The 15,223-nt window shown below is 40.2% G+C and overlaps 1 protein-coding gene across 1 annotated transcript in view; it reads right to left on the bottom strand.

Annotated features, from left to right (window-relative positions):
* Positions 1-246: 246 nt before the first annotated feature.
* ADAMTS12 (ADAM metallopeptidase with thrombospondin type 1 motif, 12) overlaps positions 247-15,223 on the bottom strand; it is a 154,829-nt gene continuing 139,852 nt past the window's right edge. The window contains exons 18-24 of the mRNA XM_010008766.1: positions 13,578-13,788; positions 10,060-11,202; positions 8,567-8,719; positions 6,166-6,339; positions 4,386-4,532; positions 2,348-2,501; positions 247-482 (exon numbers count right to left, since the gene is read on the bottom strand). Of these exons, the coding sequence (XP_010007068.1) occupies positions 247-482; positions 2,348-2,501; positions 4,386-4,532; positions 6,166-6,339; positions 8,567-8,719; positions 10,060-11,202; positions 13,578-13,788 (2,218 nt within the window). The remainder of the gene's footprint in view (positions 483-2,347; positions 2,502-4,385; positions 4,533-6,165; positions 6,340-8,566; positions 8,720-10,059; positions 11,203-13,577; positions 13,789-15,223) is intronic.

Below are 15,223 nucleotides of genomic sequence, written 5' to 3'. Positions count from 1 at the left end.
GTCTCTATGCATGCCTAAGAAGTACTAACTGCTGGTACACTGCAAATTATGTTACAAATTCTGGACTATTACAGAGAAACAAAATCAAGCAGTAAATGAGGACTGATAACCCTAAGGGATGCATTTTCCCAGTTTTGATCACAGATTTCCATTTATGTTGGATGGTTCTGAAAAAAAAAAAAAAAAAAGAAAGATCACAAAATCTGTAAACAGAAGCCCTGCTCAAAGTGACTGGATGAAAAAGAGCTAGTGCCGGGCAGCCTGGTTGTTTTTTTCTTGGTTTTGAGGGGATCTTCTTCTAGACCTAGTGTAGTTTTGCTGGTTGAGGCCTCGCTGATCCCAGTGCCTTCCTTTGTTACGAATCTGGGGCTGACTACATGTGAAACAGCACTGAGTCTGTATTGATGGCAGCAAACACTTGCCAATGTCCTTCAGCCGCTGGCAGAAGTGAACCGACAGCTGGTCTTTGCTGCAGGGCAGCCCTGTGGTGGAGAAGATGAGAAAAATTAATTGTATTTTGCTGACAATTTTTCTGTACTTCTAGAATTTTAAACTGCTTCAAGCCAGACAGTCATGCCTGTTAGGGCTCTTATTTATGATGTCTTTATCTTCCTTTGTATTACGGGTCAGCATGATCTCCCTGGAATTTTAGGACTTTCAAGTGAACAGGTCCCATTAAACTTTGCATGACCTTCTGTCTTGGAAAATACAACACTCTATTATTACTGTTCAGTGAGGCTTTTCTTTTGAACCAGACATAGCTGACTTATTTTTTATTATTATTATTTTTTCACTTTGATGTTTCTGCTTCTAGGAGCTGCCAAAGAAAATGCAGCGATGATTTGGGCACCTAGTACTTTGGCATTCTTGTGCCAGTGCATTTAATATGGGCACAATGGGCTGGCACCATGAGGCAGAGCCCTAAAAGGCAGGCAGAAGAGCACAGAAAAGGTACATGCAACTACATGCTCAGCTTGACTACACTTCAGTTTCTGCAGCACCAGAATGAACCAGGGGTTGGTTCCACCTGTATTATGGTGTTGATAGGTCTGTGGTAGTTTCAATAAATGGAGATGTGTCAGATTCAGTTGGAAGGTACAAAGTGAAGGTCCTCAGCTGTGAGAAGAAATGGCTGAAGGAAGCATCAAGGTTTTCAATAGCAGGAAGGTGGTTGGATTAGCCAGATAAAGGTAATTAAAAACATATAAAAGCACTTATTTCCACAGCAGGCTGTGAACCTCTGGAACTTGCTGCCACAGGAGAATGTGGAAACAGACAGCAATACAGGATGAAAAAGGGATGCAACATGCTAGTGGAAAAAGTTCTATAAATTTTAAATAAAAGGCATGAAAAATGATGCCTCTAATATTTTGGTTGGAAATGCTGCGGAATTCCTTGGAAATGAATTATAGGAAAGGATTAAGCTTCTGTATTCTCCCTAAGTAGCATCTTCTAATGCCACTGCTGGTGACACAATACTGGACTGCACTCTTCTAGCCAGTAGGGCATTTCTTATAATTTACTGGGTCCTTGAGGTTTTATTCAGAGAAATAACTATTTCCAGTCTGTGTAGGCAGTATTCTCTCAGTCTGTCTTCCTGAACATGAGAGGGATGGGAGATAAGCAGACCAATTCAACCCTAGAGCAAAACATGCACCGAAGATCTTTGAAGAGCAGGAGTGATGCATCACTCCCAAGTGAACGCCAGATCTGCACTGTCCTGAGGAGTCAACCTCAACTCATTGCCAGATTGAACCCTTACTGCTGAATTGTTGAAGAGGGAAGAATCCTCCTGCAAAAGGCCTTTGAAAGCTCTTCCAGAAGGACTCACAAGAGGACTTCTCTCCACCTTTTTGGAGACATTCTTACCCTGTGGGACACTGAATTCTTACTGCCATGACTGTTTCTGGGTTCACTGTCAGTCAGATTTTTCTTATAGTGTTTGTGTCATTTTCTTGCTCACACTCCCAGTCCAGAATTTGCAGTTCCCGTAAGGGCACCTGTCTTAAGAAATGCTGTATGTTTGGACTCAAAGCATGTCCTTCCACAGCCCTAAAAGCAGCCTGTGAGTTCGTTAAAGCAGATCTGTTCATTTAGTTGTGGCATCATAAATTAGGGATGCATGCTCAGGGAACTGCATTCCCCATCATAGCAACAAAAGGCCAGTAGGGTTGGAGTGAGTCCACCAGCAGTGCAGCTGAGCAGTAGCAGGTTAGGCTGACCTACAATTACTGAGCTTGTAGTATTCAAAACAAGCTAATTAACTGGTCAGCTCCCAGTTCCTGCAGAGTCTTGGCACAAATGGGGAGCTTTTTGCAAAATGTCTGATGCAGGTGTATTATCATACCTGTACTTTTCCTGCAGTCTTGCAGATTGCACTTCTGATAATCTGTGGGCTTTGGTTTATCCACACACATACTGTCATCTTCAGTTTCATTACTTTCTATATTCTTGCACTTCACAGTTCTTTGCTGAATGCCCCCTCCACAAGAAACAGTGCACTGAAAGAGAGTAATTCCAACATATGTAAAAGTCTCCTATGTGGAAATGGTGTCATATGCCAATATTTGAGTACTTTGTGTAGTGTGTTCTCCCTCTATGGTGCATTGTGGCCAGATCTGGCAGGATACCATAGAGGGGTAAACAGTACAGCCCCCTGGAATGTGTAACCCTGGAATATAAAAGGACTGTTTTCTTCAAAGAAGGATGAGGATGACCTGAAATGTCAGCCCTACAAAGTCAGAGTAGTAATCCAAATTAGTACTGCACACTGACATTTTCTGTTTCCTGTGTTTTCTCATCTTCTAAATTAAACACGAATAATCAATTGTATAGAAATGACTGAGCTGAAGATTCCAAAAAAGCTCACCGAGATGTTTTTTCTTAGGTGACATTTACACTGTGGTTACCCTTTCTTCATGACCACAAAACAACTGCTGGCTGCTTGTTACAACTGCACACCGGCAGTTATAAAAAAAGGACATTTTCAAAACACGTTCCTGTACTATTCTGTAAATGTACTAAATTCTTCCAACATCCCAGAGTGTCTGAGAATTCCTGTTCATTTTAAATTTTTTCTCTTCAGATAAATAGTTTCTAGCAAGATAAATGATAAATACTTCAACAGATAGACAATGTCAGCTAATAAAGCATGAGAGATTAAGACAGGACTGGTACCTCTTTTATTTTTTTCTGCATATTATCCTGTCTCTAACTATATCTCTGTGCATAAGACACAGTACTAACGATGTGCAGTACATTAAAAGATCTTAGGTACTCTTCAGGCAACTTTAGATTCATGTTTAAAATATTTTTTTTAATAAAGTAAAATCAATGGGATTAATAAATCAGTAAAATAGCAACTGTGTATTTTGGTATTCAGTTGCTTATTTTATTTATGCCCTAAGATTTTCACTTCCATGTTTAAATGTTACAGTTACATTAATTTCACATTACATTATACTTGTATCCTATCTAATGGCTTGGTATTAACATTACTGTGTTAAATGACTCTCCATTATTTCCTTGTTTCTGCATTCTGCATTTTGGTGTTCTTTCAATATTTCAATGTCTGCTGTGAAAACTATGTGTAATGTATGAATAGGTTTATTAAGGAAACCAGAGGGAGAGGTTTATTAGATATACCAATTTATTTATAACTAAACATGTACTGCAGATACTGGAAGGTTCCCCAAAGACACTCACCATATTTAGATTTCTAGAAGCAAAAGGAGGGCTATTACACAAAGTTCAGAATTTATGTTTGTGTGGGCAAGTCCAATATTCCACAAAGTTGCTTCTGGGATCATCCTCCAAACCCTCAAAACAGTCTTGAACAGTAAAACTGGAGAGACTCTGGAACCACAGACAGATGGACCAGCCCAGCAGCACTGGAAGGTTTCAGCTAGGTGGCATCGGGGCTTTTATTAGCAATTCAAGCTTTTTTCTCCCTTTTTTCTCTATTTGAAAGGATAAAGATGCTCTTATCCTTTCACCTTCTTGAAATGTTTCCTTATTCTGTATCTACAATTGAATGTGGTTGAATTTACTACCCAGCAGCTTATTCCAGTGCAAAATTTTAAATGACTAACAAAAGACTGTCAATGATAATTCCTTTTTTATTAAAAAAAGAGAAGACAAAACCAGCCTACCACCCAAAACCAAATGCAGCAACAAAAAATAAAAGCTACAATGTCTGTCACCTGAAGAAGCTGAGATGGGCAGGCTCTGAAACATTTAGCAATATTTTCAAAAGATCTTCCTTTGTAGCTCCAGTTGTGCATAAGAAACCCTGCTTGCCATAGGCACTGAGGTTCACAGACATAGTATGACCAAAGATGGACAACTCAGGACAACAAATAAAACAGAAGAGGACTTAATCCTACCGGTCCCCAAGGTTGGTTAATCCACTGTGTACAAGGTTGCCTGTTGCATGATGCAATGGTGTCAGGTCTTTTTGTCCAGTCGCAGTAGCCCTCTTCTGGGCAGGAGACACGTCGTTTTTGTTGGCCAGCACCACATGTTCTTGAACACTAATAAAAGAGGTGCACAAACCCATAAGGAAAGAGGTGGGCATGGATGAGAACCCAGAAACAAACCACTAAGACAAGAGGAAAGGTTCTTCATTTAGAAATGCGGAGCCACAGGTAACAAAAAGCACGTCAGTGACCTGTGTGATGTTGAAAGATGTACAGCTAGGCTGCATATCTTACAGTTCAGATATGAAGAAAAGCTCTGTAGTGAGACATTTATTTCACAATATGCTTGGAAAGAGACACAGAAAAAAACATTATTGGTGCAAAATACTTGAGGGAAAGCTGTTGCTGACATGTATTAATGCAAGGAACACAGGACAGCATGGAGGTGACAACATAGAACAGGCAACAGAACTCCTCATGCAGCACCACTAGCAACAGTAACTTCTCTAACAAGAATGTGATTGGAAGTTACATGTCTGCAGGATTAACCTGTAATATTTACTGAAGACAGCACAAGTTCATTAGATGCAACATCTCATTTTTATGAGCTGGTTGGGGACATTGAGATTCACCCAATCCATATAATATATTAAGTATTCAGTAATAAAAACATCACACAGTGACCCAGGTTATTTTTTTAACATTATTTTGTCCACATTCCAGTACTACTTATAACTTATTACTTATTTTTTACTATTATTCACTGTGTCTGCAGTGAAGCCTGCTTTAAACACACAAAAGATTTCGTACTCTGACATGAAATAAGATCACAGATATATCTTGGAAAATGCAGTGTTCCTTTCCTACAAGGAACTGTATCCCTATGGACCTAGGACCACAGCTCACATCTGAGAAAGGTCAGCAGGAACCTTTTCAATTCAATTCTATGCAATATCCTTAGCATGAGGACAACTGCCAGGGTTGTACAAGATTTTTATAAAATATTTTAAGTGGGTGCAATCATTTGGGTTTTCTTATTTTTTCAACCCTTATTGGCTGCTCTGACCAGAAAGCCATGTCCTGGTGTACTTATTGCAGGTGTGATTTGTCAGTGGTCTCTGAGGAAGCAATGTCATCAAATCATTCTTTGAAATCCAGAAGTATCAGGTCCACACTGCTGCAAACACTTTGGTACTGTCTCCAAAGATGCTCCTACTTAAGTGGGAACAAACACCAAAATGTAATTGGACCACGTGCTTTAGCTGACATAAAAATGTTCCTGGCTGCCTACGGGTTTGTTGGCATGGATTGTATTACAAAGTGACCCAAAAATCAAATTTATCTTATGTCTGACCTTAGTCTCTGGCCCTGTTAAACTGCAGCCCAAAAGTGTTAAGGAAAATTCTAAATGAATCGTAATGAGAAAGCAACATTAAAATAACAGCAAAAGGGATCAGTCTGGAAGAATCACGTTTCCTGATTTCACGAACCTTCCAAGGCATCTGCTTCTCTCTTTCAGGGGATGGTAATTCACAGCTCTAACTGTGTATCACATGCAATCCCAAAAATTATTCTGGGAAATACTACAAATGTCTTTAATCATTTCTGCTGTAACCACAGACATGGACTGCAGAGCCTCTGAGTGGGACTGTGTTTCTTCCTTCAAGTGAGTGTTTTACCCAACAGGCCTAAGAATCACAGTTAACTGACAACTAACATTCCCAAAGCTTCTTCTGAAGAGCAATACCTCATTCCAGGGCTCCACACGCCACTGCAAGCAAGGCTGCATGTTACAACTTGTGTTGAGCTGTGGTTTATACCCGAGTAACTGGCAATGAAAGGGCCTGAGAAGTCGCTTTTCACGAACATCAATGCAGTGAATATCTCGGGTCTTGAAGCCACCGTTGCAGTTTGCAGAGCACTGTAGACAAAACAGAAAGGGGCACATCTCTTAATGATGCTAAGCAGCTGTGCTTTCCCCAGTCCCAGAGGAGGACAGCCTGAGCTTTGAGCATCCTGACTCACAGAGGGGATTTCCAGTTTACCACAAGAATCTGTTGTTAGGCTTAAAAACGGTGTTTTTCATCACAGCAAATCAGAACACACCATACAAGTATTTCCCTTTCTTCACTGCAACATCTGTTAATAGCACAAATGCATATTTAATTAGGAAATCTTGACAAGTATTTTAAAAAATGTCATTGTGAAAGAGTCATAATGCAATAAACACAATAAACAAATCCTGTATGTGGGATGTCAGTTCTTTAGTTCTTTCTGAGGGAGGAAGGGAAGAAAGAGGCACAGCTGTGTAAGTTGATTTCTCATTCAGCTGTGGCAGCAGATTGCTCAGGCTGGCAGAACTGCTCCCTCCTCTTGGTCTGTAGACTTGAGCTGCTGCTACTACTGGGAGATGACTCTTTCCACAGCAGTATTTCCCACCCTTACACTCCTCACTCCTCTGTGGCAGCAGCAGAATCCACACCCAAGAGCAGCCTGGGCATGAGGGAATGGGAGAGAAGGGAAAGACACTGAGCCTCACTCACAGGGTTGAAATTGCTCCTCAGCTTGGAGCACTACTGCCAAGCCAAGCAAGCCCTTCCAGACTCCTGTTTCACCCCAGAGCTTGCTCCAAGGCCTCATGCAGCAGCAGCAGTACCAGGCTCTGTTCCCATCTACCAATGCCCAGCATCTCTCCTGTTGCAGAGGAAGAACTGCATTTGCTGATTTTTAATTTGAAGGACAATTTGATTAGAGAAAAGGAAAAGATAAAGCTTGACTACACTAACAGGGGAATATAGCCATCTTGCTGTGATAAGGTGACATAAACATGTTTGAAAGGAGCAATGAGAAAAACAATTGCCGCTTGCAAAGGCAAACAAAAAGCCATTTTAGTACACAAAATTGTAACTATAGTTCAATTGCTGGAAAATAAGGGTGGCTAATGCAACTGAAATCTGCTAGGAAAAGCCTTCTCTGTCAAATTGGCCTCATAATTGGACTGACACTGTAAAACATTTGCTTCCTGTAACATTTTATCATTAAACCTGATTTCTAGCCACTTTCTGTGACATAACTATAATCCACTTGTTGAAAGAGCAGTAACATTTATGAAGAAAAAGTGAAGGTGAAATACGCTGCACTGCGACTAGGCCTGCAGAATGTCCACATTACACTTAAAATTAATTCTGAAGCCATAAATGTGGCCTTTCCCAGACTTTCTAAAGAGTTGTGTGTTTCATGTATAAATCAATTCTATGTCAAAGAGCTCAGTGATGAAGCCCAGGTTTTATAACCATGTTTTCTTTGTACAAATCTGCCCTCTAGTTCAATAGCAATAATAGTGTCTGTAAAAATTGAGAAAGTTTGAGAGTTGTGCCTTTTTCATTATTAAATCAACATTATTCCAAATAGAATTTTGTAGTTTTCCTCTTTTGAGTTCTGAAAAATAATCCACTCTGTGAAGCCTAGATTTTAGACAGCATGAAGACAAAATGTGACAAGCTTTAAGAAGTCACCAAAGTCCTTCCAGGTGTTCACCAGACATCTTACCATCCCAAAAAAGAACTCATACACAACTCCTTGGGTTCTACTTACCACCTTGGTCACTCTTCTGTCTCTGTTTCTTGAGCAGGTTTGTGTACATAACAAGGACCAAGTAAGAACCCAGCCATAGCAGACATTCTCCCCAGTACATTTTACTTCAGTTTTTGTAATGTAAAACTTAGAGGTTACATGAATGGGTAACATAAGACATAACAAATTGTGGCAAAGGTGAATAGGAACATGCCAATTCCTTCTCCCAAATTCCTACTTGCTTCTTAGAATTAGGATATGCCTATGGAGGCAGAGATCAAAAGGATGCCACATGCAGATATGTGTAACTCTGCCCTAGGATCTCTACAGAACATGGACATCTAGATGCAAGAGTTAATGAGCACGACATCCCCACAGGAAGAACAGAATTCACAGCAGATGCGTTTCCATAAATAACTTAGTCAGGAAATTAGTAAATTAGTGCTGAATAGTCAGCTAGGAATCATGTATGCATTAACTGAGTAAATAATTATTTTTTAAATGAAGTATCTAGAACTTGCTACTCTTCGAAGTTAGCAAACTTGCTGTTCACACACAGCTCTGAATTAAGTTACCTTGCTCCAATTTCCTGTTTTCCAGCTAGCACATGGGCGGAGATAGCATTTTCTTGCAAGATCAGGCTTTTTCATGTGCTGGCAGTGAGATGTGTTCCTGCTGCTGCACTCCACATGTCTCCAGAAAGCCCCCATTCCACAGGTGGTAGAGCACTGCACACGGGTGAGAGGAAAGCCCAGGGGGAAACTCAAGTGTTATTAAGTCTTTCTGGAAACAATCCAGGAACTTAAATAGAAATATCCAGAGCCATTTTAGACAATTCACTTTTTCTGAGATTTTCAAAAGATTTCAGATTCACCTAGGTCTTACTTAAGGTTCTGAAGGGCATCTTTTTGTTGCTCTGGTAAGAAAATACTAATTCAGATTTACACCATGCACTGCTCTTGTTTACCAAACTCCCATTCTAAATCTGTACCAGCTGTTGCACTGTTTCCTTCAGTAATTTTCGGGGATTCAATGCAAAATGTCATTGCATCCAATCTTCAACACTGTTCCCTCTCTATTTCTAATACTCCTGATGAGATACTCAGCAAATCAAGTGTATGATGCTGAAAATCTGAAGCAAATTGTGTGAGACTCTTGGAAATCTGTGCATGAAGAGAATTTTTGAGATGATAAGTTCAAAGAGTCACTAAGTGTTTCCAACATTTGGGAGGGGTTTAGTGTCTGAGGTAAGAGAATATTGATCATGCCAGTCCAATCCCAAGTGTACACTCTTTGCCAAAAAAGTCACTATCACCGTATTCTGAAGCAGGAAGAGGGGAAAAGTGGCTGGAGACTAATCTACTTTTTTCTCCCTTAAAAAGGGAGGGACAGTGAACTATATGGATAAAGTAAAATCTAACACATGCCAAGCATGTATCTGGCATGAGAAACAGCATAAATAATCTTGGATTAAGTCAGCAAAATTATGAAGAGAGCAACTGCTGTTGTGTTTTGAACATCCTACATGGAATTGGGAGAGTTAAACAGGGAAAGCTGAGTAAGTGTCCCTGGAAAGACAAGGAAAACTAAGCTTTACATAGTAATAAAACTAGCTTATCTATGTGATCCTGGCAAATACTAATTTAGAAAATGCCTAATACAGAGAAATTGTATGGAAGTTAGCTGTTAAAACATAATAACAGCTAACTTTTGTTCTGCACTTATTCAGAAATAAAAGAATATTCATTTGTTGTCTATGAGAGTCATCTAAATAGCTTAATTTTTTGCTCTGTCCTAAAACAAAACTCTTGAGATATTTATGGTTATAGTCAAACCTGAATGTCATGTCCCTGGAAGAAGTTATGCATAGTTTTGGAGAATCCATAAATACAGACGCATTCTATATAAGCAATCTAAAATTAGATATTCCAAGGTACCACTTTTTTGTGTGACAAGTATTTAACCTCACTTCAGATAATTGCAACAAACTTCAGAAGCTTTACTTCCTCAGCAGTGGTTCAGGAAGCTGTTCATACTTTCCACTTCTTACAAGTTAAAAAAATCTTACCTCACTCCAGTTGCCTACTATCCAGTAGGCATCACCAGGCAAATTGTTGGATGTTACCAGGTGTCTGCTTGGTGTGGCATTTGTCAAAACCCCTTCAGGTGTTGCATTTTGGTTCCTGAGAACATGTTTGAGAGCTGACGATTGTGGACTGGACGTTATGGTGTCAAGAAGCTTCATCTCTCTTCTGTTGTCAGTCTGGTCTCTCAGTACATGACCAAACACCGTGGGCATTACTGGAACAGATGCTTCTTGGGTAGTTACTTCTACAACAGGCACATCAACTCTAAGACTAATATAGTTTGCTGTTGTTGGAAATGCCAGACCTTGTGCTCCTCTGCTAACAGGAAGAAGCGTAGAAGGTTCTTGGTGATGAGATGCAGGGGTGGGCTCAGAAGTCACACTCTCATTTTGAAGGACATGAGAGCTGGTATCTAGGGTTGTGCTCCTGGTTCTGATTCCAGGATTGTGTTCCATGTTGTAAAGGAGATCAGTTGATTTCTCACTGCCTCCAACTGACCCATCAATGTCACCAGATTCTTCAGTTAAGTAATCATAGCTGGAAGTTATTTCTGGACTACTGGTAAAAGAGGAGACAGGAGTGTCCTCACTTGTTTGTACTTTGCCTTCGACAGTAGAAACTGGCTCCCTTTCAGAAATATTTTCAGCATGTCTTATACTTTCAGTACTTAAGGTATTATGGAAAGGCCATGAAGTAGTACTTTGGTGTGAACTATTTTCAGTAGAAACAACTGGGTAATTGTAAACATCACTTGGTCTGGCAAAACTATTTCGCAATGTTTTGTTGCCTGATTCTTCTGAGACATTACCCAAACCAGAGGATGTAGGCAAAGGGGGAGTTCCACTCTCAGGCTCTGGTGTTTCTGTTGTTGTGCAGGACCTCGGGCTTGGTAGGGGTGTTCTGTGAGGAGGACTCCGCTTGGGATTAGTACTTGTTTTTCTGATAATGATCTTTCCTCTTCTGGGTGTCAGTGGAGGTATCGGAAATCTTCCAGCAGAAGGACATTGCTGGAGACCACACAGGGCCTTAGAGTTTGGTCTCTTGGAAGTATCACATGGCTCATCATTATTTTTCGCACAAGTGACATTACGAGTCCTTATTCCACCACCACAAGTAACTGTGCACTGCAAAAGAAAGAGAATTAAGGACTCTTCATTCTGCTACAAAAAAAGTATCAAATGGCATCTGCTTATAATAAAGAAACATCATAATAAATAATCAATAACAAAACCTTTCACGGGGAACAATCACTTCACTCGAGATATGTTCCACTATCATGGAGCTCTTTCCAAATTTTTAAAATATTAAGTGTCACTTTGGGGAAACAGTAATGAAAAAAAGACTACATGATAAAGATAAAACATGAAAGTAACAAGCTAGGCTTTTATTTCTTCAGTGAACCACAGGAGTTGTTTAGCCAATACCTTTTTCACCAGGGTTATAAAAAATAGATTAAACACTTGTCATAAAAAACATCACTGACTGGCTCAGTGCTGGCTACTCACAGTGCCACAAACTCACTGTGATCACCCACGCAGCTCACAGATCCTTGTTAGCTTTATGAAATGGATTTTTCATTCAGCCTTAGTGCAACCATCACACGATGCCAGGCCTCCTGGCATGTCTATCCTAAATGACAGACTGAAAGTAATTAACCTTTCTGGCTTCTATTTAATCGGGAGCAGTGCTGTGTACAAAGTGTGCTGGAAGCTAAGGAGACCCAGTTCTTCTGTGCTGCTATTCACGCTAAGCCCCACAGGCACAGCCATGCCTTCAGCAGCACTCTCTCCACTAAAGACTTTCTGAAATTTCAACACACTGGTCTGATTTGAGGTATTAAGGTTGGATGACTGGTTGGGTATGAATGGAGATGTTACATGCAAGACTGGAAGAAGTCTTCCTAGGATGTGGCAGAGCAAGACCATCTAAGTCAGCTGGCTTAAACCAGATGCTCAACATGAAGTCACAATCCTTCAACCCTGGAATATCTAACCTTTTTTAGAGATAGTCTAGGTAATCGGGCAGTAGGAACACCTTAGGTAACTGGGGCTCCCTCTGTTGTTAACACCTGTAAAACACCATCTGCTTTGCAGCAACAGGAGCAGGAAGGAAAGCAGAGTAACCTCAGAGCAGATAAGTTCATTAGCTATTTTGTCTGTCCTTGCACTTTCAGCTGCACAGCATATTTAAAGTAAACAGAGCTATGCAAGATTACACCAGCTGCAATTTGTCTCCTGAAGTGATTTGCTAAAGTGTTTTGCTTATTGATGATGATGCAACTACTAATATTATGTTGTTGCTTGCACAGAAATACAGCACACTTGTTTTTTCAGACCCTGGTACTCAGATGATTTAGATTTGCATTCATCTGAGTTAAGAGGTACCTTCAACTACATTAACTTTTTGGGGTGATGGCTGTCTCCCAGAATTAGCTTTGGAAATCTCTGCTTTAGATTACAGTCTTGTACTAAAAAGACATTTCAGAATGGCTACAACACTCTGTCCTAATTACTTGCCTAATTAAGTTTGTTCAGTTTATGAGATACAGAATTATTTTCTAATAGACAGGTAAGTTCAGAGCAGAAGATGTTCTGCATGTGTAAAATCTCTCCCTTTACATCCACCAATGAAGCACATTCTGCAGTTACAAGTCTCTTGACGAATCAGTTTATGCAGGAAAAACAGTCTGTCCTTTACTCCCTCAATTTCTACAGGCGTAGAAATTTGGTTTTGTCAGTAACTTGCAAATCTAATCCAATGACACAGGGACACCAGCTTTATTCCATAACAGTATGCCATTTCTGTATAATTGCACTGATAGTCACATAATCCCAGTATATTCTTCACAGACAGTTAAAACATGGTAGCCACTCAACACACAAAACAATCAACATTTAGTGACAATGGCTTGTGAGCAGCATGAACCAAATGAATACTGTCACAAAATTCTGTTAGTCCATTATCTGAATCTGCTCTCAAACACAATAGTGAATTTGGTAACACAAAATTAGGAGAAAGAAGGGAGAGGAGTTTCCAAAAAGCAACTATCCTGCACTAAACTAGACTTCAGATTAATACTAAACATTCAGCTTGCATGCTGTGGCAAAAACAACAGCATTATGAATGCAAGAGATATGAGTATAAAGTATGTAAAAAGGCCTCTTTGTAGGCCTACAGACATGACACACAGCCTTGCCCCATCTGGTCCACAGCAGTAATGAGTATTAGACAGATTTTTAGCACGCAAGCAGGCTCTGTTCTACAGTCCCAAAAGCTTAGCAAGCCAAACCCACAGAAACAGTTAACATGCAACATTTGCTGAGGTCTTTAGGAAGCAGGGCAGCTTTTTTATTTCTGCACAAAGGACTTGTGAAGACGTTGAGAAAAAAACCCCAAAACTTAAAAAAGGCAAAAAACCAGGTAATTTGTTCTATCTGCTAATTATAATAGGAAATTTTGAAAAATAAAAAGTTCATTATTACATTTGACATAAATTTACCTCAGTCCAGTTGCTCACTGTCCAGTCAGATGGACACAAGACATCTCTGTTGCATGACACATGGGTCTTTGGTTTAAGCAGGTGCTGACACTCAGTGACAGCCAGAGCCTGCTCATCAGATCCCACTGTCTGGATGCAAAGAACAGTTCGCTTCTTCTGGCCTGTTGGCCCACATGTAGTTGAACACTTCTGCCATTCTCCTGCCCACCATCTGAAAACCAGGGTGGGTAAGAAACATCAGAAAACTACCCGTCACAAGCACATTAAGGAAGAAGTCACAGACAAGAAGAGAAGGAACCAGTAATTTAAATTCTGGGTTTAGATATATGCTTTTCATCTGAAGTGCAGATCACTCAAGCTTTCCCATCTGCCCCATTGTCCAGTACCAGCCAGTCACTGGAAGATGCTGATTCCCAGACAGCAGTTGGCACCAAGTATCATGTTTCTACAATGTATAAGAATCCACTGAACAGATGGCCTTGCAAATCCAAATTTGAGGTATTGCTAGCAAGTTTAGTCATCTATTTACTCTATCCTATTGTTTATCTGTTCATTGCTATCTCATTATAGAAAGAGGCAGTGTTCTCATTACAAACGGGATTCGCTGGAGTGTTTGTAATGACAGACCAAACATGGAGAAGGTCCCCTCACCCACGTCGATGCAGCTAGTACTGTACAAGTGCTCAAACTGGCCCTGCATTACTTCCAGAGGGGGAAGAAGAACGAAGGCACCCAGTTCCAAAAACCAGGCAAGCCAGAGCTGTCCTGCCACCCAGGGGGGATCAGTGCTTCACCTTCGGGCCGACCTGCTGGGTCTGCACTAGGCTGGATTCCTCTATACTGTGTTCCTTCAGGAAGCAAAACCAAGCCCCTTACATGTCTCTCTCCGTAGTGTGCTATGATGCAACAGTGCACCAAATGAAAGATAAATGTTTCTTCTAGTGCAGGATTTTCCAATGCAAAACACTTCACCAAAAAAGAGCTGTTTCCTTTACATTCAGTTTCCCTTCACCTCTCTCCAGCTTCATCCACCTATTTCTTCTCATACTGATCCAGAGTGGATCAAGTATCTGCATACCTGCCTTCCATGATAACAAAGGATGGCAAAAACTTCCGGGTTTCTTCCATGTGAGAAGCACGGGCATAAACTGTGACATCTGCCTAAAGATTTACCTTTATACTTAAAAAAAAAATTAAAAAATTAAAAACATTGCTTTTCCTTCCAGTTTTGAGCACCCAAGGCAAGAACACAGCTCCAAGCTGCTGTATAAATAATTTGACCCCACTGTGAACTCTAAGCCACAAGAGCTCCTAGACAATGTTATATTACTTGTTCCTGAGTTTTGAAGTAGGTCATGACAAAGCTTATGGTAGAAACAAAACAGGGATCTATTTAGAAAACAATCTTTCTAGACAGAAAGGTGGAAAAAAGATATTTTGGCTTACAACTAACACCATTTTATTTTATTTTTCCTTTTTTACAGTCAACGAACTTACAAGCAAAATAATCCCATTGTGATAAACATGTCAAAGTTCAAAATATAGTTTTATAATAGTTTTTGCTCCTTGCTTTGTCTCCATCTTACTGCATTTCTGTCTTCCTTAGAAGATGACACCCCCCCCCCCCTTTTTCTTCTGTCTTCACA

This window comes from Chaetura pelagica, unplaced genomic scaffold, assembly GCF_000747805.2.
Source record: "Chaetura pelagica isolate M959 unplaced genomic scaffold, ChaPel_1.0 scaffold31, whole genome shotgun sequence".
NCBI lineage: Eukaryota > Metazoa > Chordata > Aves > Apodiformes > Apodidae > Chaetura > Chaetura pelagica.
Note: the sequence above shows the minus strand (reverse complement) of the source record. Positions and strands in the feature narration are given on the sequence as shown.